General features: G+C 29.5%; 2 protein-coding genes across 2 annotated transcripts; both read right to left on the reverse strand.

Moving 5' to 3' along the window:
• Positions 1-2364: 2364 nt before the first annotated feature.
• Positions 2365-4107, reverse strand: LOC114939886 (uncharacterized). Its single transcript, XM_029314325.2, has 5 exons — positions 4046-4107; positions 3364-3829; positions 2990-3013; positions 2746-2880; positions 2365-2611 (listed from the first exon to the last, which is right to left on the reverse strand). The coding sequence occupies exons 2-5, from the start codon at positions 3777-3779 to the stop codon at positions 2365-2367; spliced, it is 822 nt and encodes a 273-aa protein (XP_029170158.1). The 5' UTR covers positions 3780-3829; positions 4046-4107.
• A 5029-nt stretch (positions 4108-9136) lies between these two features.
• Positions 9137-10242, reverse strand: LOC114943506 (uncharacterized). The gene is made up of 4 exons (XM_029319140.2): positions 10170-10242; positions 9840-10096; positions 9468-9597; positions 9137-9297 (listed from the first exon to the last, which is right to left on the reverse strand). Exons 2-4 carry the CDS (start codon positions 10029-10031, stop codon positions 9137-9139), a joined length of 483 nt encoding a protein of 160 aa, XP_029174973.2. The 5' UTR covers positions 10032-10096; positions 10170-10242.
• Between the last annotated feature and the right edge of the window lie 14139 nt (positions 10243-24381).

Below are 24381 nucleotides of genomic sequence, written 5' to 3' on the forward strand. Positions count from 1 at the left end.
CTCACTTTTGTGATTTTCACCTCGTGAGCAAACTCACCTAAAAAACCGTAATAGGTACCCAGTTCACATAACAAGAGTTTTGCTTATTTACATCATTATGTAATATTAGCTCTTTCAATATAAGTTTACATTAACTACACATAAATAAAAAAATTTTTAATTATGTAAAAAAATCCTTTTTGTGTATATGTTTAAAGTGAGTGAAACTCTTACTTATATTTTACATTGTTACAATATAACACTTGGGACAAGATACACAATTATTATATTGTAGATGCGTACAATGTTTATTACAGATTTCGACATGATTAAAAATTTGATGCAAGTAGTCATACAAGGAATTGTAAGAAGACAACGCATAAAGGTAATGAATTATGTAGAAAATCAGGCAAGAAATTACAACAAAAATGATTTCATCATGCACTTTCGATTGTCACGAGAAGTTGCATACACATTGATTAATCACTTTGAAAGATCTCCAGTATTCATATCTTTAAGAGGTATTTAAAAAAATATTATGTGTAGTCTACAATTGCAGCAGGCAGTACAGAGTACAAAGTAAGCAATGAGCAATACAAAATGGGATTCACCCATTTCAGCGGGAGTAACAAAATGGATAAATCTCAATTCATACTGCTGTACTCTGTACTGCCTGCTGCCATTGTAGACAACACATTATTTATAAGATATTTTTTAACTGTAGTAACACGTTTTCTTCTATTTCATGTTATTATTAAGGTCCTGCTGGTTTTGAGCCTACGTCACCAGAGAAACACATTTTGTGTTATTTGTGGTTTGTAGGGCACCAAACTGCATTTTACAGAGATGTGGCAGATAGATTTGGTGTTACTTTGAGCACTTTGTACAAAATAATATCCAGAGTAACGACATTCTTAATATCAATTGCACCTTATATTATAAAATTTCCTTCACTGGAAGAGAGAAATCTAACAAAGGAACATTATTTACAAAAAAACGGATTTCCTGGAATCATAGGTAAAACTAGAAAGTCTCTCTCTCCTAGAGGTTCTTTAGATAAAACCAATTATGTAATTGGAAATATATCTTTTGTAATTCTTTAAGTGTTACTTTCAATAATGTTATTCAATTTATCATTCATCTAGGTTCTATTGATGGTTCGCATATTAGAATTGATAAACCTTTATATGACAAAGATTCATATGTAAATAGAAAGCAATACTTCTCAATTCAAATACAAGGTGTGGCAGATCACCGAAAAAAGTTCATTGACGTTTTTATAGGATACCCAGGTTCGGTGCATGACGCCAGAGTGTTACGAGAATCCTCTTTATTTAACAGCTTAGATGATATATGTGGAGGTAGGTAATTTTTTAAAGTCAAGGACAAAGAATTAGAAAAATATAAGACCCAAACAATGACTACCAGCCAATATGTACATACTTTATTTGTTTATAGAAAATGGTTTTTTACTTGGAGACAGCGCTTATCCCTGCATGAAACGTTTGATGGTACCTTACAAAGACAACGGTCATCTTACACGAGCACAAAGAAACTTCAATCAGAAGTTAAGTTCTTGTCGTGTCATCATCAAAAATGCATTTGGTTGCTTAAAACAACGATTCCGTCAACTGTACCATTTAAAATTGAGAAATATGATTCGAATTGTTCAAGTCATCCACGCATGCTGTGTGCTGCATAATATAGCAAACGAAAACGATTTGAGACTATTCGAAGATCCAATTGCAGATGATTATCCTGATGACGAAGCAAGACATTTTCCAATTAACGACAACATTGAAATAGAAGATAATTGTGAAGGACGATATCTTAGAAAATGAAATATGCCGTCAACTAGCTATGCGATAAATATATACAAAAGACAACAATATACAATAAGAAAATGTGTATTAATCTTGTATATTCATGTATTTTATAATCATGTACTTTAATATAAAAATAAGATTTATTACAATAAAATATTATACTTTTAACATTTTTATCACATTTTTGTAACTAAAAATAAAAAGAAAATCATATATTTTAATGTGAATATAAAATTCATCACAACCACAATACTTATTACTAGACATGAGACTTAGAGTAAATTTTTGTCAAATTGCTTGTTACATTCTTTTAACTTCTGCTAAATAAAAAAAATCTTTTGCTAAATAAAAAAAATCGTTTGCTAAATAAAAAAATCTTGCTAAATACAAAATATTTTGAATGTAACATTATTTTGAATGTAACATTATTTTGAATGTAACATTATTTTATGTAACTTTATAACTTTTAATGTTTATGAACTTCATTGCGTTTGCAAGTTAAAATCACAGTCGTAATAAAATTAAAAAATCATATAAAGTATGATAACATGTGTTTCTTTCACTTTTCATCTAAGTTTTCATTTTTTTTATCAAACATTTTAATCAAATGTTCTACTAACACGTTTTTGCGTTCTCGAAGATTATTTGCGACTTCACGCTGTTCAAGAGTTTTTTTCATATAATCACGAAAGTCTTTGCAGAAATCTTCCTTTTTTAATGTCTCTTCCCGTCGGTCAGCTGCTAAATCTTGTAGAGTTTTTTGGCATGAAGCTACTAATTTTGCTGTGCTTCCTGTTTTTTGTTTTCTGTAATATATAAAGCATAATTAAAAATTGTTTTTCACACTATAGTAATTTCAAAAGTATTGTAACAAAATATTGTACGTTATCAAAAGAAATTTTAAATATTTTAGCACTTAAAAACAAAAGTTTAACTCAACTGGACTGTTTTACATGAGGAAGAGGCATTGCTAGAACAAGACAAATCGTCGACCAGATAATGTTCGTCAACTATCGGATTTTCATTAGTCACTGCTACGTCATCCGTCACTTTCTTGTATGCTAATGACTGCAGTCTATATATAAAAAATGAAATCATTAATACAATTAATAATTAATTGGAAATTCATCAATTCAATTTAGAAATAATTTTATTCTTCAGTAGAAAGGTACTGCAATACTTACGGATGGAGTATTGATTGCGGTGCACTTACACCAGTAGTTAGATCTATTGTGTTCGTGCGAATTCTTAAACCATCATTTGAAGAAGTCACGAGAGGTAAGATATTGTGTTTATTTCCCACAGTATTTCGGATAGTTCACTGTTAATAAAATGTCAATATTAGATAAAGTATTAGGTCAAGTATTATGTCAGTATTAGGTCAAGTATTAAATTATATAATACTACTCACTTTTAAAAGAACTTCCCAGGGAGAAATGATAATCGAAAAGACGTCGAATTGATGTCAAATAGATATCTTTGACATTTTGATTCTACATCAATTCGATATCTTTCCAATCATTATTTTCCCCTGAGTTCAAAACTACTGACTATGTACCTTTCGTAACTACATGTTGCCCGTCCTCTTCCTGTTTTTTTATTGTTTGACACCATATTCTTATATGCTCGTTCCATCGTCTTAAATTTGTTTTCAACTTGTAGCGGAGATACATTATATCCAGACTTTGTCATTGTATTAGCGATATGAATCCACATTGCTTTTAATGTTTTCAACTTCCTGGACGAAACAAGTTTTCTATTTTCTTGATATAAAGATAAAAAATATCTGGTAGATTCATCATTCCATGAAAATGAAGAATCAGTATCATGATTCTTTTTAATTATGGCAGATTCATTTGTTGTTGCTGAAGTGGATGATTCATCAGTAGTGTCAATATTTGAGGCATTGTTTGCTTTATCATTTAAATTATCTAATTCAATCTGATACAACTCGTCCTCAACTGGGCAGATCATTGCATTAGTGTCCAATAATAATGAATTCTTAGAAATAAACTTCAATCCATCTAAACAATTTAAATATACCAAAAAATGTAAAGCAATTATTATAAATACTGAAACACACAATTATTTCATTTGTCACAATAAAAAAATAATAAAATTGAATAATAATAAAATAAAAATCTTGATTTGAAAAATAAAGTACCAGTTTTAATAATAATTAAAATTGCAATTAAATTAGCCATATTGAATAATTTGTATTGAATAATATATATTCCCACCTTTGGATGTGCAGAGAATATTATTGTCACCGTCGACAATAAAATTTCCTTTGGAATCTTGAGCAATGTTTGCAAATTTTACTTGCAAATTTTCTTTTTGCATAGTGAACAGCTAAAATATGAAACAGAAAATATTATTAAAAATGTTATTAATGATCTCATGTTATGAATATCTCTTAACATCATAAAAGCATTCATTTTAATAATGTAATACATTAGCTATTTTATAAAGGTTTATTACCGGTAAATATTTCTTCAGAATTATGTTCAGGTCTCGTTGGTGTTAATCATATGTAGGTTATATTTCGCGGGAATCGTAGGTATACACTTTTCACACCTCCTCAAGACCAAGTGTAAAAAGTATAGGGAAATCGCCACTATAGTGTAGCTACACTCGCAAAACAAACAGCGTACTCTGACGTCACTTCTTCTAAAAGAAACGTGATAGTGTACACTTTCTACAAAAGTGGAGAAAGTGTAGGTAAAACGAACAAATCTAGTTATTAAATCTTTACCTCGTTTTATCAGCCTATTCAACTTTTTTGGCAAACTATAAACGACATTTATGTTAGCATTTTTAAGTGACCTTTTAATACTGTCGCTAACATCCTTAACGTATGGGAGTGGAATTACATAATTCTTATCTTGAGCCGAATTCACATTAACGTTATTATCTAAATTATTACTCAAACTGTCGTTATTATCCGCATTGTGACCGTTAACATTCCTGTTGTTATTCAGTACATTAATTCTTTTATTTACATACTTATTAATAATATGACCCGGAAAACAATTATTAATTAAAATGTTCTTTACAATCTCAATATTCGTATTATGAAATTGTTCGTTAGAAAGTAAAATTGCATGGTCTACTAAATTGTAAATCGTATTAATTTTGTACTTAATAGGATGACTCGAAAGAAAATTGATGTATCTGCCAGAACATGTAGGTTTCCTAAACCAATTAGTTGTCAATTTATTCCCATTGCGGATAACTGTAGAATTTAAAAAATTAATAGAAGAATTGGTCTCTCTTTCATGTGTAAATTTTAAACGTTCATGATAATTATTAAATGTACTTAAAATTTCATTTATTTTAGAGCAAAATTTGTTTACAAAATTTATATTTATTTTATTAATTTAACACTTAAATGAGTTCTCGTATGTTAAAAACTATTGTGTAATATTATGTTGTAGAAATTTCACTTGAAAAGGACCACAACCAAATGGTCGAAACGTCGTGAAATAATTAAATAAAATTTGCTAGTTACGTCGAAGTCAAGTTTTCCAAGAATATTTGTTAATTTATCGAATATATTAAATTCTTAATATAAAAAATTACCATGTAAAATGTGAAGTATAAAAAAGAAGATAAAGTGATAACATTTCCTTCGCTTGCAGAAGAAAGAAGAGTATTTGTACTGTAAATTTCGAGCAGAATTTCTTCTAACATATTTGTACTTATATACGCACTTCTCTGCTAATTACAAATCTATTATCAAATTAGAAAGAATTATTATCAGAAATGAAAATACGAGCGTTAATAAAATATAAGTTTAGTAAACTGCGTCACTTGTCTGTAAGTAAAATGTTCCTTTGTTCTAGAATTTCTCATTTTTTATCCAAATGTGTCGAATAATAATAAAATTAAATTATACATTTTTTTATTTGTTATTACTTTATTAAGTGAGTTATTACTTAAATATAATAGCAAATAAAAAAATTTAATATAAATACATATAATTCTATAATATAATTTATATATATAAATTATATTTTGCAAATATAGTAATGATTATAAAGCAATAACAAATAAAAAAATATAAATATACATACATATATTTCAAATATATATTTACATACATATTTTTTCATGTGGAAATGTTAAAACCGATTGCGTTGTGAAATTAATAGAATTATGTTATAAAAAAATTTATTAGGAAAATATATTTTTGCAACCTGAGGATTGGAGAACACAAAAATAAAAAAAGCATATCATGTTTCGAATAAATGTGAAATTGGCCGTTCAAACCCTTAAGAAAAAAGTCAGTGTAGTTTTAAATTTTGCGAGCACTATATACGTTTCTGAGCAATTTTTATGTAAAAAACAATCCATATAGCCAATAAATAGATTTATAGTTTATCTAACATCACATTTTGACGATAAAACAGAAAAAAAACAACAGACTTCTCAAAGGCGTTCAGAATCTCCTTAAGCCACAATTATATTTTCATAGTAAAACGCCTGTAACATATGCTACACCGCCAGACAAGACTGCGCGCGAAAGCACTCGCGGAAAACCGTCCGTAAAGTCGTGCACTTGTTCGTGCTTTCGCCGCTACGCGGCGTCTTTTCTCGCAGTTAGAATTCCGCTGAGTGAGGATATAAGGCCACGCGTTGCATTGCCGAAACATATTTGTGAATATATATGTATACATATGTACGACCAATGAGTGCCATTAAATTATTATTGGACACTATGTTATTAGCGCAGAATTTTATTGTAAGATCACTTGGAGAAATTTTTGGTCAGCAAATATGTTGGAAAACAACTGTGACTTTTCGAAAGTAAAGATTTTAGCTAACTCTTTTGAAATTTAAACTCTCATTTTTTGAAATAAAGGACGGTATTCCATAGTCCGTTCTTATATTTAAGACTGTCTTAAGCACAAAGTCTTTTAAGATGCCTTTCTCTTCTTAAGCATATCTACAAAACTAGTCAGATTCATAATCAAATCTTGATGGCCTTATTTGAATCAAATAAGATCGTGTTTATTAGAAAGTAAGTTTGTTTTCAAGTCAGTCGTACATGACTTTAAGATAAGCTTATGATTAAGGGTATGTTCCAAAATTCAGTGCCGTGAGCGTGACGTCATAAAAGTATGCTATCAACAGCGTTTCATTTTTGTGAGCGTGCTGTAAATGCGTATACGATGTCTAAAATGGAACATTACTTTCAGTGCTGGCAGTGAACACAAAAGTAAACAACAGATTAACCTATAAAATAGAGAGAAATGATCAGAAAATATTTTTGATTGCAACATATATAAATTTAATAGCTGAATCTGATGAATCATCAAACGATGATTCAGATTCGGCAAAGTATTAAAATTAGTGAAAAATAATGTAAAACGTGTACCTAAAGTACGGTGCCAAAATTATGTTGAAAATGTAGTGTGGCATTATACTGGCAATGCTTTTAAAAGCCATTTTTCGGTAAGTTATTTATTTAATAAAAATAAATTATTATTAATTGCTTGTTATTATTAATTTATGCAATAAACAATAGATAAAATATTTTTACTATGTTTTTTAATAATTAATAATAACAAATAATAATTCATAATAAACTATATAACGTTTAATTTAAATAGAAAATGTTATATTTTAATGTTTTTCCATAGCCTTAGTCGACCAACATTTATTTTTTTATTGGAGCTGTTAACTCCGCAATTATTGAAACAGTCTGAAGAATGTGGGAGGCATACTATTCCACCAGAGAAGACATTACTCTTGGCAATATGGATGATGGCAACTCCCAATTCGTATAGGTAAGTTTTATTGAATGACATTAGCATTTAATTTATAACATTTATAATTTATATTAATATTTAGCATTTATTTATTAACTCTATAGATGTGTTGCTGATCGATTCAATGTCGGAAAAGCAACGGCTTGGAGATGTGTTTACAAAGTTGTGAATGCATTATATTCACATTTTCATACATTCATTACATGGCCAGACAGAGCAAGAGCAGAAAATATTTGGACACATGTTAAAAACAAATACAAATTTCCAAAAGTGATAGGAGCGATAGACGGTACTCATATAAAAATTGCAGCACCGAAATTACATCCAGAAGCTTACATAAATAGAAAAGGCTATCACTCTATACAGACACAAGTATTTTTGTAAAAATGTTAAATTATATTTTTTTATGAATAAAAATTCTGCAGACATATGTAATAATAATATTATTTCCTCTTTTTTTAGATAATATGTGATAATGAATTAAAAATCACTCATGTTTATGCAGGACAAGTAGGGTCAGTGCATGACATGAGAGTTTTTAGATTATCTGGCTTTGAAGACATGTGTACCGCAGAAAACTTCCCAGAGAATAGCCATTTATTAGGTGATGCCGCATATGGCATCCAAAAATATATAATAGTTCCGTTTAAAGATAATGGACATTTAACAGATGCACAAGTAAAATATAATACTTGTTTGTCTGAAGCGAGAATGATGGTAGAAAGAACAATAGGCTTGTTAAAAGGAAGATTTCGAAGTCTTTTGGATATATTACCTATGAGAAGAACTGATTTGATACCTAAATATATTTGTGCTTGTTGTGTTTTACATAATATTTGCTTAATACGAAATGATTACATTGATGATATTCCAATTATTGTACAGCCAAATGAACCTGTACAATATGAAATCGAAAATATACCTCAAATTATACGAGAAGAAGGTATTGAGAAACGTAACGCTATTGTATATCATTTGCAAAATGAAAATTATTTTGAATAAAGTTGTATGAAGTTATAAAACATTTTTTTTCTTATATTATCTTTATATTTTTAGATCCCTATACCATATAATATACAATTAAAAAATAGATAAGATTATGTATATATTTACACACACATGCATACAATCATAAGGAAGCTGAGTAAAAAGCTTTTGCACAATAAAAAATAACAGGAACAAGGAATAACATAGGAAAGCAAGAGAGTACTTTCCTACGTTCTTTCCGTGATCCTATTTCTATTACTTTTAAATAATACTAGAGCTTTTACAATACATATACTATAGATAAATGCACGCATAAATACTTTACGGGATCTATCCACATACAAAATTAATTTACATACACAATTTAATTTGTATGTACAATAAACTTTATTAAAGAAACTATCACAATTTTTCTTACATTATTTAAAATAAAATTAAACTCATCATAATTTTATATTAAAGTGACATAACAGTCTTATATGCACATAACAGTCTTATATATTTTAAGAATACATAACAGTCTTATATATTTTTATAAGAACCAATAAAATATTAATTATATAAAAGTTATTACTTTTTAAGTATTTTTGTTATTAAATTTTCAATACTTGTTAGACGAGTCATTTTTTCTTCATGTCTTTTTTTAGCATTTATCTCTTTTTCTGCTTTCATTTCTAAAGATTTTTCTAAATAATCTTCTACTGCGTTTTGAATTTTTCGTTTCTTTGGCACTGCAAATAAAAAAATAATTAAGAAATTAATAAATAGAAAAAATTAAAAAATGCATGTACTACAAAATATTTTAATAGAAAATATAAAACAAAAATGTATATATAAGTGCAAATATTTTATTTATTATTTTTCTTTATATATTTTAAATGTAATGTAATTATGTGTTTACCTGATTTTATTGCGTCATTGTTCTCTGTATTATTTGTAGTATCATTAATATTAGCAGAAGTATTAACGCTACTTCCAGCTGTTGCTATTGGTTCAACCCAAGGTTTTGTTCCAAATATCTCATGCATAACCTATATCAGAAAAATTATTTTTAATTAATTTAATTATCTGTACAATTATAAAAATTTCAAAAAAGATGAAAAAGAAAAATATTGCTTTTTAATAAGAAAAGTTACATTTGGACACAATGTGATTAAACACATTCACTATAGATAAAAGAATGTCTAGAATAATCAGTATGATTTATGAATTAAAGTTAAAAATTATATATAAATTGATATAAATTATAAATAGTACTTCTAATTAGTAATACCTCATAATATTCCCATTTCCTCCTATTATTTCCTGATTTTTTATTATGATCAGTAACAAATTTATATGTTCTTTTTAAACACTGGAATTTAGTAGTACATTTAATTCCAGATATATGATATCCTGCATCTTTCATTTTCTTGGAAATATTATTCCAACACTGTTTTGCAAACATCTTAGGATTATTGAACATTTCTTCGTGTTCTTTATATAAAGTAATAAGTAACAGTGTTTCAGCACGAGTTCATATATGTTGATCTAAACAGAATAATGTTGTTTTCTTGAAAAAATATTTATTTTAACTTTTACTTATATTTACTTTTACTACTACCTTTCGTATCTGAAGTTTCACTCATATCTAAATTACTTGCAGTGCTGCAATTAGTTGTGTCATCTGTAAACATGTATATCTTTTATACATCAGACAATCTTATGAATGCGATATCACAAATGGAACATTATTATTGTTATTAAATTAAGTATTAAAATAAACCTGTTTCTGAATCTATAATATCTTTTATTTCTCCAGCTGCATATTTTTTTGCTTGTTGCAATAGAGAGTATATATGCAAATATATGATCTGTAAAAAATTACAAATAAAATTATAATTGCATTATAATTAATAATAATAAGTTTGAACACTTATAGTCTGAATCAAATTTTGATCAAATATTATAGGTTATGTAATTTTTCTATTCTGAATTTCTGAAATAAAAACAATTCTACAAAAACTTAAAATTCACCTCTTTTTGTTCTCGCAGCATCTTCCTTTGACACTGTAATTTTGTATTCTTTGTTGTTTTCTGCATCGATTAATGTCAGTTCTTCCATGATCTTCGCCAGTTAGAAAGATATCTTTATTACGTAATTTACGTCATCTGCTTCACCTCTCTGACCGCAGTAACTGCAGCAGGAAGTGACGACAGAATTAATGATGTCATTGCTCTCTAATAGTACTGCCGCAGTATGCTGCCATGAATTTTGGAACGCAATTTGTAGCACTGGCAGTGCTGGCAGTGAATTTTGGAACATACCCTAAATATTATGGAATTAATGGAAGAAATTGATGATATTGAAAATATTGATTGATCGTGATTTTCAAGTAGAGAACGTGTACGAAAACGATACATTCGTGATAGACTTTAAAACCCTTTTATAATAATTTACAATTAAAAGACGCTATAGATTAATAAGGATTCCTCCTATATGGAATATTAACAAAAATTGAAGAAGGATTAGCAAAAATTAACAATCGGTGGTCTGTCGGTTCCACCAGTACAATACAAATTGTTAATATGCTTAAGATACTACGCAACACACACACACACACACACACACACACACACACACACACACACAGAGAGAGAGAGAGAGAGAGAGAGAGAGAGAGAGGTGTGTCTAAAAATAAATATAAATATATTAATAAAATTTATCTTTATTATTATTTGTTAATATTGCATTTACTGGATTATTTTCTTTTTCAGCATCATCAGTCTCATCACTGCTTGAGTCTGTAACATTCAATTTTGTCATTGTCATCAATTCTAAATTCTTATTCATAAACAAATATGTTAATAGAAAATATCAATAAAATTAGTTATTTTATCATTTGTATGAAGTGTGATAATAGAATCATTATTAACTTCTTGGAAATCATCATCAATAAAGTCTATGCCTTCCACATTTTCAATTAATTCCTCAGGAATACAATGATTAATATTCTTTGTTGTCGTTCTGAAAAATATTTATTGTTACTATTTTTTCAATTTTTATTATAATATAAATAAATAAAATAACGATGAAATTACCTTCTAATATTTTATCTGATAAATTTGATGAAAATAATGTTGGTGCAATTGTCATTAAATTGGGTGCTATTGCGGCAATGTCCGGGTCAATCTGCAGATTTAGGTTCAGGTCCACCACCTGTTGATAAACGTGCATGTTTTTCCTGCGTAAGGACATCTCTCTGTACTGATTTTAAATTACTCTATAATTTTTTAAATTGAACGCTTCTCTGTAATAATTTATTACACATTAAAATGTTAAAAATTAAATTACTTTGAATATAAAAAGTATTTAAAATCTAGCTTAAAAATGAAGCTATCTACCGCAAATATCATATTAGATTTTCTTCAGATATAATTAACATTTTTATTTTAAGCATTTAACATACCTAATTAGAAAAAATTTATAGATTTCTTACCTTACTTGTAACAATAGATATATGCATCGCAAGTTTGATTCCATGCTTCTTCTTTGTCTTTCAAAGTTGTATGTGTGTGAAGTTAGCATCTCACAAATAAACGTCAAATTTTCTTGCATCCAGCATAGTTCTACAGTTCTTGATAAGTTTTAACAATAGTTCCGTCGAATTAACTATTAATATATAGATTTGACGAAATGAGATGCCAACTTCCAAAAACACCTCATAGCATCTCATCATATTTCAAATATTTGGTCACAAAGCAGTAATATTCCGCAGAGTTCTATCGCTTACACACATTCTGTCAATAGTTCTGTCGATAAAACACCATAGAAAATAATTTGTCATTACAAAACGAATTTACGTACAGGTGTAAGATGCGTTTCGATAGTTCTGTCGATTCTAAAACAGTTCTGATATTCTTACATAGTAAAATAATTAGTTTCTAAAGAGTTCCGAGCGATGGTTGCTTGAAATTATTTACAAAAAATGTTTTACTTGCGCGCGAGATCGCATATACGTGTATAGATGTGAGATGCCGGTCGATTTTCAACAGTTCTGTCAATTTTAAAATAATTCTGATATTCTTACTTAAACAGAGAATTAGTTTCTAAAGAGTTCCGAGCGATGGAGGCTTGAAATTATTTACAAAAAATTTTTTACAGGCGCGCGAGACCGTATATACGTGTATAGATGTGAGATGCCGGTCGATTTTCAACAGTTCTGTCGATTTTAAAATAATTCTGATATTCTTACTTAAACAGAGAATTAGTTTCTAAAGAGTTCCGAGCGATGGAGGCTTGAAATTATTTACAAAAAATTTTTTACTTGCGCGCGAGACCGTATATACGTGTATAGATGTGAGATGCCGGTCGATTTTCAACAGTTCTGTCGATTTTAAAATAATTCTGATATTCTTACTCAAACAGAGAATTATTTTCTAAAGAGTTCCGAGCGATAGAGGCTTGAAATTATTTACAAAAAATTTTTTACTTGCACGCGAGACCGCATATACGCGTATAGATGTGAGATGCTCCAATTGATTTTTGTGCTTGTATTTTAAAATTTTCTATGTATTGCATGTTTTGATATTTTATTTGTCGGATTTTCTTACTCTTGGCACTACCCGGAACCAACGACGGGGACGTGGTAAGATTTGGCTCCATTTTTTTCGTTTTTTTGGGGTTTTAAAAATTTTTTTGTTTTTTTTTTAATTTTTTATATTTTTTTGTTTTTTTCTTTTTAGTGTTATTTTATGCTTTAATATTTTATAAATTTTTTTAGCTATCTTAAAATTTTGCACTGAAAAATCACGTAATAAATGAAAAATAAAATTCACGTAATAAAACAAAAATAAAATTCACGTAATTAAACAAAAATAAAATTCACGTAATAAAACAAATAAAATCACGTAATAAAACAAATTATAATATAAATTGTACCATTAGCAATAGTAATTTCAGTAAAAATAATAATAGTGATCTTTTCATAAGTCTCATATTTAATCTCAGATCTGAAATGCAAGAGACCTGCTACCTTTGTGTCATCATACAATCCCTTACTGTTTTTCGCCTGAAAATATATAAAAAATTAAATGTGGTTGGATTTTTTTGTTTGGATTTACGCTCTCACAAGTTGGTCCAAGATCATTGTATTCATGCCAGTACAAACCAGATTTGGCATAACCAATATAATGCCCCGGCTTTCAACCTACAACTCCGGCTAATATGTATATTCTGTTGTTAACAACGACGGTTTGAGCTATTGATCCAAGAGTGTGATTAAGAATTTTGTTTGGGATTTTGTATCTATCATCTGTTAAAACTGTTGTGTCAATAATTATGTGCGGTCCGTATTCATTTTTGTCCTCAATCAGTGTAGAACATTTTAAGCATGTACGTTTAGTTTTGTGTCCATCGTCTATTGCCTGTTGCATTATACCAAAGCCTTGGGACAGTATAAGGTCCACGTTAATATTGAGGGTAATGTTTTGTCTATTGAAATTATAGCCGCATTGGCAGAAAACTTCTGTTTTATAGCTTGGCAGGTCACTAAAAAGGTACTGTGCTAGATGGACTACATTGCACTCAGCATCTAACCGTTTTATTGTTCTTGTGAATGATTCGACTTTAAATAATCCTATGTCGGAAAGTATTTGTGCTCTTTTTCGGTTATCATCCGCCATTAGTTTCTGTTTATCTGTAAGTATTTTCATAGCTAATTGTGCGGTTTTGTTCGCTGATTTATCAATTATTTCGCGATAAATTTGATTTGATGCTATTGCACTCATAACAACTTGAAATAAAGAGTCAAATGCGCAGGTGTTTCGTACGTTAAGCCTAAGCTTTCCGAGAATTACGGGATTACAAAATAAGCCATTTTTAAATGCCGGCTGCTTTGATACCTTTGTGTTCTTGATAAATTCCCATTCCGGACATTTGTCCAAATATGAAGGCTTTACTCTTTTCTTTATCGGAGAGTTATTTAATTCAGCAGTACATTTTAATTCGGCTTTTCCACGCCAGTTTTCGCATGTATTCCATATATTACAATCATTGGCTGTACTTGAATGTATATCAATGCTGTGCATGTCCAAATCACTTATCGATTTTTCATCAGCATCGTCGTCATTAGTAAAAGTAGAAACTTTACTGTTAAAATTGTTTGTCGATTCATGTTGATTTACTGGTGACTTATCATTTTTTTGTGATATGTGGCTTTCTTTATATCTTCCGTTTTCCAAATCTTTTTTTGATTCATTAACGGATGATATGCTTAGCACATCAGTTGCAGAATCGATTTCGGATTTTAGAAAACTGTGGATTTCTGATTTAGATTCGTCTCCTTGAGTGATCATTCTATTCTTTAAGTCCGTTTCATTTTTTTCTGATAAATCATGTTCGTTTGAAGCCAATTTTATTTTCCCATCAAGATAATCAAGATGTTGGAAAACGAACTTGTCAATACGCATTGGCAATTTAATGTTAAAAGCTCGATGTTTTATATCGGCAAACTCGGATTCAACTGACGCAGACGTTGCGATTATCGAACTATCTTCGAAGAAGCGTCGCATAATGCCAGTCCATAGTGGAATATATGGTAATAAACGATTTATCAAACAACGAGCGAATTCGGGATTGTAACATCCGTTAATTATGTTTCCGGTATTCGATTTTTTACCTATATTCTCCGCATTAGAATATATTTTATTCGTCCATATCTGCCAATCCGAATCAATGATGTCGTCCTTCTCATCACTATTCTCTTCAAAATCTTCATTAGAATTTTGGGCACTATCTTCGTCCTCTATCAAAACTATTCCCTTAATCATGTTATTGAGAGATTGAATGCATATATCAGCTGGTACAGGCGTTCCATCACTCGTATTGCCAATCGTTTCGCTTAACGCCACAGCTAACATCGACTCTATAAAATCTGTTAATTTGTCGAAATCCTGCATTTGATACGCTTGGGAAATACAGCGTATGTAAAATCGCCGGGCCGCTATTATCTTTTTATCCAAACATTTCCACCGAGACACCATTGAAATAAAATGACTCACGTCGAGTCTTACATATGCCGCTGGTAATACCGATGAACCCTGTACAGTTACATCATAACATTTTTGCAAATAGTCACGCAAATCGGAACATCTGCCGAATACTTCTGCAACAGCATTTACTAAAGCTCGCCCAAAATCACACACAACTATAGATGGTCGTGGCACATTTTTTGTTAAAATGAAACGTAAAAAATGGGCAATTATGAACGACCTTTGATCTGCAGAAACCATCTGAAAAACTGGCACACTGCCTTCCTTTGTTACAAGCATGCACTGATACAAAAACACGTGCGGGTCGCTCTTCGTTATCCGTGTCGCTATACTTCCTGTTGCATCGATTGTTAAGATAGCATTTCGATTTTTTTTACACCGAGAAGTATATATTTGTTGTTGTTCTGGCGACCAATAGATGCAATAAAATTTTAATAAACTTATACTATGGATACAACCCGCATATTTTCCGCATTCCGATTGATGGAGCAGATTTATAAGAGGATTTACGAACTCCAGTCCATGTAGCTTTAATAATTGATGTTCCTTTGCTTTGCGTAAGGTAGCAGTATTCGGAATGATTGCAAGATTTTTTCCTCCAAATTTTTTCAAACGTCTTGCCTCTTCGCGTTGGAAAGTAATTGCGTCTTTCCGTTGTTGAATTAATTGATTGGCGATTTTTTCGCGACGTTTGCCTCTCAATTGTCTTTTTCGTTTTCCAGTATGGATGTGCGGCCGAATATTTTCTATGCGACAAGTGAATATCACGTCAACATCATCCATCGGGGACTTGTGTAATAGCCCAGTTAATTTGGCCTTGCATTCCGTACAATAACCAAAAATTCTTGCAAAGCATTTAGCAGTTGCTGCTGGTGTTATTAAATTATTTTTGAATGAGAATACACAGTCAATCAATTCATGCTGTTGATATATTCGCTCTGCAATAATATCAGCCCATCCTTTTTGAAGTTTCCAATAAACTCGCCCACTAGAAATTTTCTTTTTTGGACAAATTTCCAACCACTTTTGGGGCGATAGAATTAATTTTATTTTTTTGGAAAAAACGCTCCCCGATGAATTGGAAATGGAACCAACATTATTAGAATCATCGACACTATCGCTTATATCGAAACTTTTTTTACCCTCTGGTTTTACGTTATATGTCGTCGTAATTAAAGTTTTGAACCCATTGCGATCTTCATTTACAATTGTATATACGTGACGTGGTTCAATATGTGAACCACGTAACGCCATACGATTAGCAATCAACCGATAAACAGAGTTGGATGGAGGTAAGATTCTGCCATTAATATCGAGAGTTCGGCATTCATTCTGCAATAAAATTTCTTTTAATATCAGTTTATCGTACGGCATTTTATCAGTTTACAACAGATATAAAATGTATATTAGAACTAAAAAGTATAATAAACTGATATTTTTCAATTCAATTCAACTGTATTAATTAATTACGTGAATTGAAGCATACAAAGAAGTAATTAGGAAGAACATTGAAGATAATGTTTTAATAATATTGTATAAAACAATCTCAGAACATCTCGACAGCTCACGGACACAAGTATTCTGTGTACGGTGAATCTATCAAATGTAAATTAGTAAATTTAACATATAGGTTACGTTAAGAGAGATAGTGAAAATGAGACTCGTGGGACGAGTGTTCTGTCCGTAAGTCGAAGCAGAAAAAAGGAATCGCGCCGCTGTCCGTAAGTCGAAGCAGAAAAAAGGAATCGCGCCGCCGCGTCGTGAGTGGAGGGGCGCACAAGCGTACGTTGGCGTACGATACGTCCGAACGGACGGTCCGAATGCTTCTGTCACTTTCTACGCGTAAATAAGGCCACACGCGCAAGTAAAAATTTTTCGTAAATAATTTCAAGCCTCCATCGCTCGGAACTCTTTAGAAACTAATTCTCTGTTTAAGTAAGAATATCAGAATTATTTTAAAATCGACAGAACTGTTGAAAATCGACCGGCATCTCACATCTATACACGTATATGCGATCTCGCGCGCCTGTAAAAAATTTTTTGTAAATAATTTCAAGCCTCCATCGCTCGGAACTCTTTAGAAACTAATTCTCTGTTTAAGTAAGAATATCAGAATTATTTTAAAATCGACAGAACTGTTGAAAATCGACCGGCATCTCACATCTATACGTGTATATGCGGTCTCGCGTGCAAGTAAAAAATTTTTTGTAAATAATTTCAAGCCTCCATCGCTCGGAACTCTTTAGAAAATAATTCTCTGTTTGAGTAAAAATATCAGAATTATTTTAAAATCGACAGAACTGTTGAAAATCGACCGGCATCTCACATCTATACACGTATATACGGTCTCGCGCGCAAGTAAAAAATTTTTCGTAAATAATTTCAAGCCTCCATCGCTCAGAACTCTTTAGAAACTAATTCTCTGTTTAAGTAAGAATATCAGAATTATTTTAAAATCGACAGAACTGTTGAAAATCGACCGGCATCTCACATCTATACACGTATATGCGATCTCACGCGCAAGTAAAAAATTTTTCGTAAATAATTTCAAGCCTCCATCGCTCGGAACTCTTTAGAAACTAATTCTCTGTTTAAGTAAGAATATCAGAATTATTTTAAAATCGACAGAACTGTTGAAAATCGACCGGCATCTCACATCTGTACACGTATATGCGATCTCGCGCGCAAGTAAAACATTTTTTGTAAATAATTTCAAGCAACCATCGCTCGGAACTCTTTAGAAACTAATTCTTTTACTATGTAAGAATATCAGAACTGTTTTAGAATCGACAGAACTATCGAAACGCATCTTACACCTGTACGTAAATTCGTTTTGTAATGACAAATTATTTTCTATGGTGTTTTATCGACAGAACTATTGACAGAATGTGTGTAAGCGATAGAACTCTGCGGAATATTACTGCTTTGTGACCAAATATTTGAAATATGATGAGATGCTATAAGGTGTTTTTGGAAGTTGGCATCTCATTTCGTCAAATCTATATATTAATAGTTAATTCGACGGAACTATTGTTAAAACTTATCAAGAACTGTAGAACTATGCTGGATGCAAGAAAATTTGACGTTTATTTGTGAGATGCTGACATTTGAGATGCTAACTTCACACACATCAAAGTTGTAGCATCACTTTTTTCAAGGAAAATATTTTGTTAAAATTTTAAGGAAGAATTCTCTTCGGGATCTATATAATGTTTTTTGCTTGACATTTTTTTTTTACAAAAAAGTTACTTTCTAACAATACTTTAGAGTCTGCAATAATTTGATACATGAATAAATGGTATAGACATACAACTCGTTAAATTCTATATTTAAACACATATTTCATTGGCTGATACATCAGAAAAATCCCGAAGATTACTGAAAGTAAATCAGATCATCTTAAGCACTAACTTCAGTAAAAAAATCTTAAATAAAAAGAAGTGCTTATTTCTTTATGAAGATCGTTTCATTTTAATTAAAACTATGAATACATGAAGTCTCAAGTCATACTTATACAAACAAGACGATCTTAATCAAGAAAATCTTAAGACGATGTTTAAGCTTGGACTTATGAATACCGTCCAAAGTCAACTCTCTAAAATTTGTCTTTTTTTGGATATTTTTTTTATTCCTTTGATTATTTTAAAATGTGTATTGTATAAGAACATTATACTGATTTATTTGATTGTGGTAACTTTTAGGTATACTGCAGTCGATATATTACATTTGTTAAAAGTATCAAGTTATTTTACGTTTATTGATAGAATTTTTGTAAAGATAGATATAATATATAATGACTTTAGCATGTCTCTCTCCAGATATAAGAAAATATCTCAAGTAAGAAGAAACTACTTCTAAAATATCATTCAGGGTAATAAAAGTTTTTATTGAACAATATAATTAAAAAGAAATATTGTGTTATGAGCAATAAGAATAGTAATGTTATAATATTAATTTGTTGTATAAAATATTATAATCCTTTTAAGGTTGATTACGATAGTGACAGCAAAAAGAGAGTTAGAAAGAAAAAAAGTTATTGTGCAACCGGCGCGCGGAAAGTCGCCCTTTGATGGGATTTTAGAAAGGACTCTTTCCACGCACCAGTCACACAAAATATCGTAGCCAACATGTGCGGATCGTAAATCGGCTGATCATGCGGATTGTCACACTCGGCTTCGCCTCGTGCGCCAAACTTCCGCACTCTCGGCCGATTTACGATCCCCCGCACTTGTTAGCTAATATACTATTAATATATAAAATATATATTAAAAATTTTTCCTCTTTTTAATAACACATATTCTTGATATGGGCAATATAAAAATCACTTTCTGTTACGTAAATTCTAATTGACTAAAGGGTTTATTTATGCTCGCATATTCTATCAAAGATTTATTTTGCCGTAACTCAATAACACTCCTTAGGGGTTCTTATTTTACTTTATTTAACTTCTTTTTCATTCATCCAACTCACTCATATGCATTTATTATAACAATAATGTTTAGACATGCATAAATCGTCGACATTGTATTTATCCGCTTTTTACAATATGCTACATTAAATAATAATATATTTAGACTATCTATATTTAGACATTCGCCTCTGCTTTTGAAATATTAATTCAAAATTTCAAATAAAATTTACCTAAATAGAATATAATATATATTTATATCATTAAATTTCGGGCGTTAACCTATCGTTAATTATAACATACAATATTCTAATTAAATATAAAATAATTTACATTTATAATATCCTATTTGGATATTCACCTTTCATTAATTGGTTAATTATTAGAGTTTATCTATTATACATTATAGGATTTTACAATTGGCCTAATACCCAAAATTGGCTACCAGGTTACTTATATATCAAATAAGTTACAAAATATTATCAAATCCAAACAAAAAATAATAATGAAAGGTTGTGCTATTTGAAGATAAAAACAATAATATTTTAATAAAAAGTTAGACATTCTGTGTGTTTCATTTTTTAGATAAATATACTAAGTAAAAATAAAAATTTTTAATTATTTGAATTTTATTTGTTTATTAACCAAAAAGATTATATAAAATAATTTTTTAATTTCTAACATCCTACAAAAAATAATATTAAAAATTTGCAATAATTAAAAAAATAAAAAATAAAAAAATAAAAATTAAAAAAATTTAAAAGAATATATAGAAATTAAAAATTAAAAAAAATAAAAAAATAAAAAAATTTTTTTTTAAATTAAAAAATTAAAAAAACTTAGCACTGCGTAATTAAACAAACAATATGTCAAAATTAATGTATTTCTTTGCTTGAATGTCCTTCAATTAAAGTTTAGCGGTGCTACGTTTTTTAATTTTTTAATTTAAAAATAAATTTTTATTTTTTTATTTTTTTTAATTTTTAATTTCTATATATTTTTTTTTTATTTTTTTATTTTTTATTTTTTAATTATTGCAAATTTTTAATATTATTTTTTGTAGGATGTTGGAAATTAAAAAATTATTTTATATAACTTTCTTGATTAATTAAAAAATAAAATTAAAATTAAATCGTAGTAAGTCAAGGCTCTTATTAAATTCTAATAAATTTGATAAAAGGTCGTTAAGAGCAGTAAAAATAAAAAAAATTTAAATTATATTAGACAGAAAGTCATATATAAAAATAGTATTCTTTAATATAATGTTTACTAATAAATTACAATAAAAGGTGACAAAAAAGAATTAAACATAAGTACTCTTTAAATACAAATATAAAGCGAACGTTTCGGTCAATATTTTGACCATTATCAACGCTGATTAAATTTTGAATTTAATAAATAATAAACGGTGTCATAACGGTAATATATAAATCAAGTATAGTAAAAAACGTCATAAAGTATGTAACGCATTAAAATACAATAATGATTAACAATTATTATCGTAAGAAAAAAAGAGAACATGATGTAAAAATGCAGAAAAGCGATATTCCTCCAACATAGTAATAATGTAATGGTTCAAAATCTTAAATTGTGTTTCTACTCCGGTTATTAGACCCGATAGACACATAATGATTTTCCTATAATATTATTCGATATTTATTGATTTATTTAAGCTTAATAGGTTGTACGAAAATTAAGAAGTTTGTAGACTTACATATGATTAGATTGCACCGTAAAAGCAGTAGTGTAGGAGGAACATCGATTCTTGAGGTCCGCACACTTATAATGTCACAGACAAAGTGATCGAAAGGTGAAAAATGAGCGGTGTTAACTTATTATATTTGTGTATCTATTTTCAGAATTTCGGTAGTTTGTCAATACTGTCTAAATATGTGTCAGGTAAACATTCTGTGTCCGTTTGCAAGTTCAAACTATTTGTTTGTTTTTTAATGTAAATCATCTCGGAGATTAATCTTTTTCCGAGGAAACTTTCTTTATCAAGAATTTTTACTTCATTCCATTTAAATTCGTGGTTGAAATCGAGCCTATGGTTAGTTATAACAGATTTATTTATTGTATTTTTATTAATGTCAAGTTTATGTTCCGAAATCCTAGTACTTAATTTACGTCCCGTTTGGCCCACATATGATGCATTACAGTCAGCACATTCAATTCTATAAACAACATTGGTATTGGAAAAAATTGGAACTTTATCTTTATGCACTTTAATGTGTTTGCTTAACTTATTTAAACTAAAGTAAGAGAGTTTCGTATTAAGATTCTTTGTGATATTTTTAAATTGTTCAGATATGGTTGGTAGATATGGAATGGTAAAATAAGAATTAGGTGATTTTAGAGTAGAAATACTATTGTTAATGTTGTTGTTTTTATTAATCAGTAATTGTAAACGATGGTTTATGGTTTGAAAAATTAATTTAGTAGGGTAGCCATTATTAATTAATATATCAATTATCAGCTTTAAGTTCTTGGTATGGAAAATTGGGTGCGATAATAAAAATGCTTTGTTAACCAATCCAATTATTGTTCCTCTTTTTTGACAAGGAGGATGTTGTGAAAAGTAATGTAAATATCTACCAGAGAAAATTGATTTATGGTACCAATCAGTCTTAATAGAATTATTTTCTAAAATGAGCGTGACATCGAGAAAATCCAGGCTATTATTATTGTTATATTCCAATGTAAACTGAATTCTATTGTGAAAAGAGTTAAAAATGTCTAAAGTTTGTTGAATTTGATGAGATGGAACAGCACATATAACGTCATCTACGTATCTAAAATAAATAGGTGGTGTAAATGTTAAAAAATTGAGCGCTTGTTTTTCAATGTTCTGAAGTACTATGTCTGCTATAATAGGTGAAAGTGGCGATCCCATAGGAGTGCCATACGATTGTCGGTAAAAACTATTGTTAAAAGTGAAAAATGATGAATTTAAAACTAAGTTTAATCCTGTCATAAATTCTGATTTCGGAATGTCACAATTCTCAGCCAAATATTGCCATCTATCAGAGACACTTTTTAATGCCAGTTCGATTGGAATATTCGTAAAAAGAGAAACAACATCTAAAGATATTAGTTTAAAATCATTGTCAATATTAAGATCTTTAATTTTGTTGACCAGTTCGTAGCTATTTTCTATATGGCTGTTAGCTTTTGGAAAGCTGTTTTTCATAATTTTATGTAGAAATAGAGCGAGATCGTAGAGTGGACTATTAATTGAGGAGACTATAATTCTGAATAGACAATTATTTTTATGGATCTTCGGGAAACCGTATGCTCTTGCAAGAATGCCGTCAGTAAATAGTAGAGATTTATAAGTTTGTACAGAAATGTATTTTTTATTTTTCCATCTAAGTAATAGGTCTCGTAGGCTAGTGGTTAATTTCCTATCCCCTAGTCGGATCTTTATTAACAATAACGTATGTGCTGTCATCTTGTAGCATGTTTTCTATTTTATTTATGTATTCATTTTTGTCTAAAGCGACAGTGACATTACCTTTATCAGCTCTGGTCAAAATGAGATTTGGGTTTTCTTTCAAGAATTTGTTAGTTATCGAATTTAATTTTATTAAAATGTTATTGTTGTTATTACGCGGATAAGAATAATTAGGAATAGAGTTGAAAACTTGTGTAGCTCTATTTCTGATAGTAATGCGTTTGTCAATAGGAAGTTTCTTTAAATTATATTCTAAATTTTTTATGAAGTCAATAGTTAAATCAGTTTTATTGGTAAAAGGCAAACTAAAACTTTCGCCCAGTTGCAATAAACATCTCATGTCTTTCGGAATTATAACATTAGATAAATTTATAAACCAATTTTCTCTGACCTCCATAATATTATGTTCTTTATTTGAATATAAGTTAGGATCTATTTTAATTTCTAATATGTTGTTTGACCTGTTAACTAATTGTTTTTCTTCTTTAAAAAAAAAATAATATTGTTTTTTATTTTTGTCCGATTTGTTCCTTTGATTCGTGTATTGACAATAGTATTGAATATTCTGAATGTTGAAATTATGTTGTTTAAAAATTAAATGTTCAAGTTTTTTGTTTGATCTGTTACTTTCTTTTATGTAATATGAAAATAGTGGACCATTTTGCTTGATAAAGAAAGCGTTACAGACAAACTCAGGAACGAGATTAAAAATATCATGTGAAACTCTGAAAATTTGATGATGCCCAAATCTAACGGAGTTATAAATCTCTCTAATCCTCCTATCTGAAAAAGTGCATGACATCGATTCTCGCATATCTCAAAAGTATTGTTGTCGCTTTTCCGCGATGCTGATTGGTTCTTTCGTTGGGCTTACTTCGTGAGCAACTGTCGTCGCAGCGAAGATCGCGCGTTTTGACAGTT

This window comes from Nylanderia fulva, unplaced genomic scaffold (genome assembly GCF_048542155.1).
Source record: "Nylanderia fulva isolate GAGA-0341 unplaced genomic scaffold, ASM4854215v1 Scaffold320, whole genome shotgun sequence".
In the NCBI taxonomy this organism is placed as follows: Eukaryota; Metazoa; Arthropoda; class Insecta; order Hymenoptera; family Formicidae; genus Nylanderia; species Nylanderia fulva.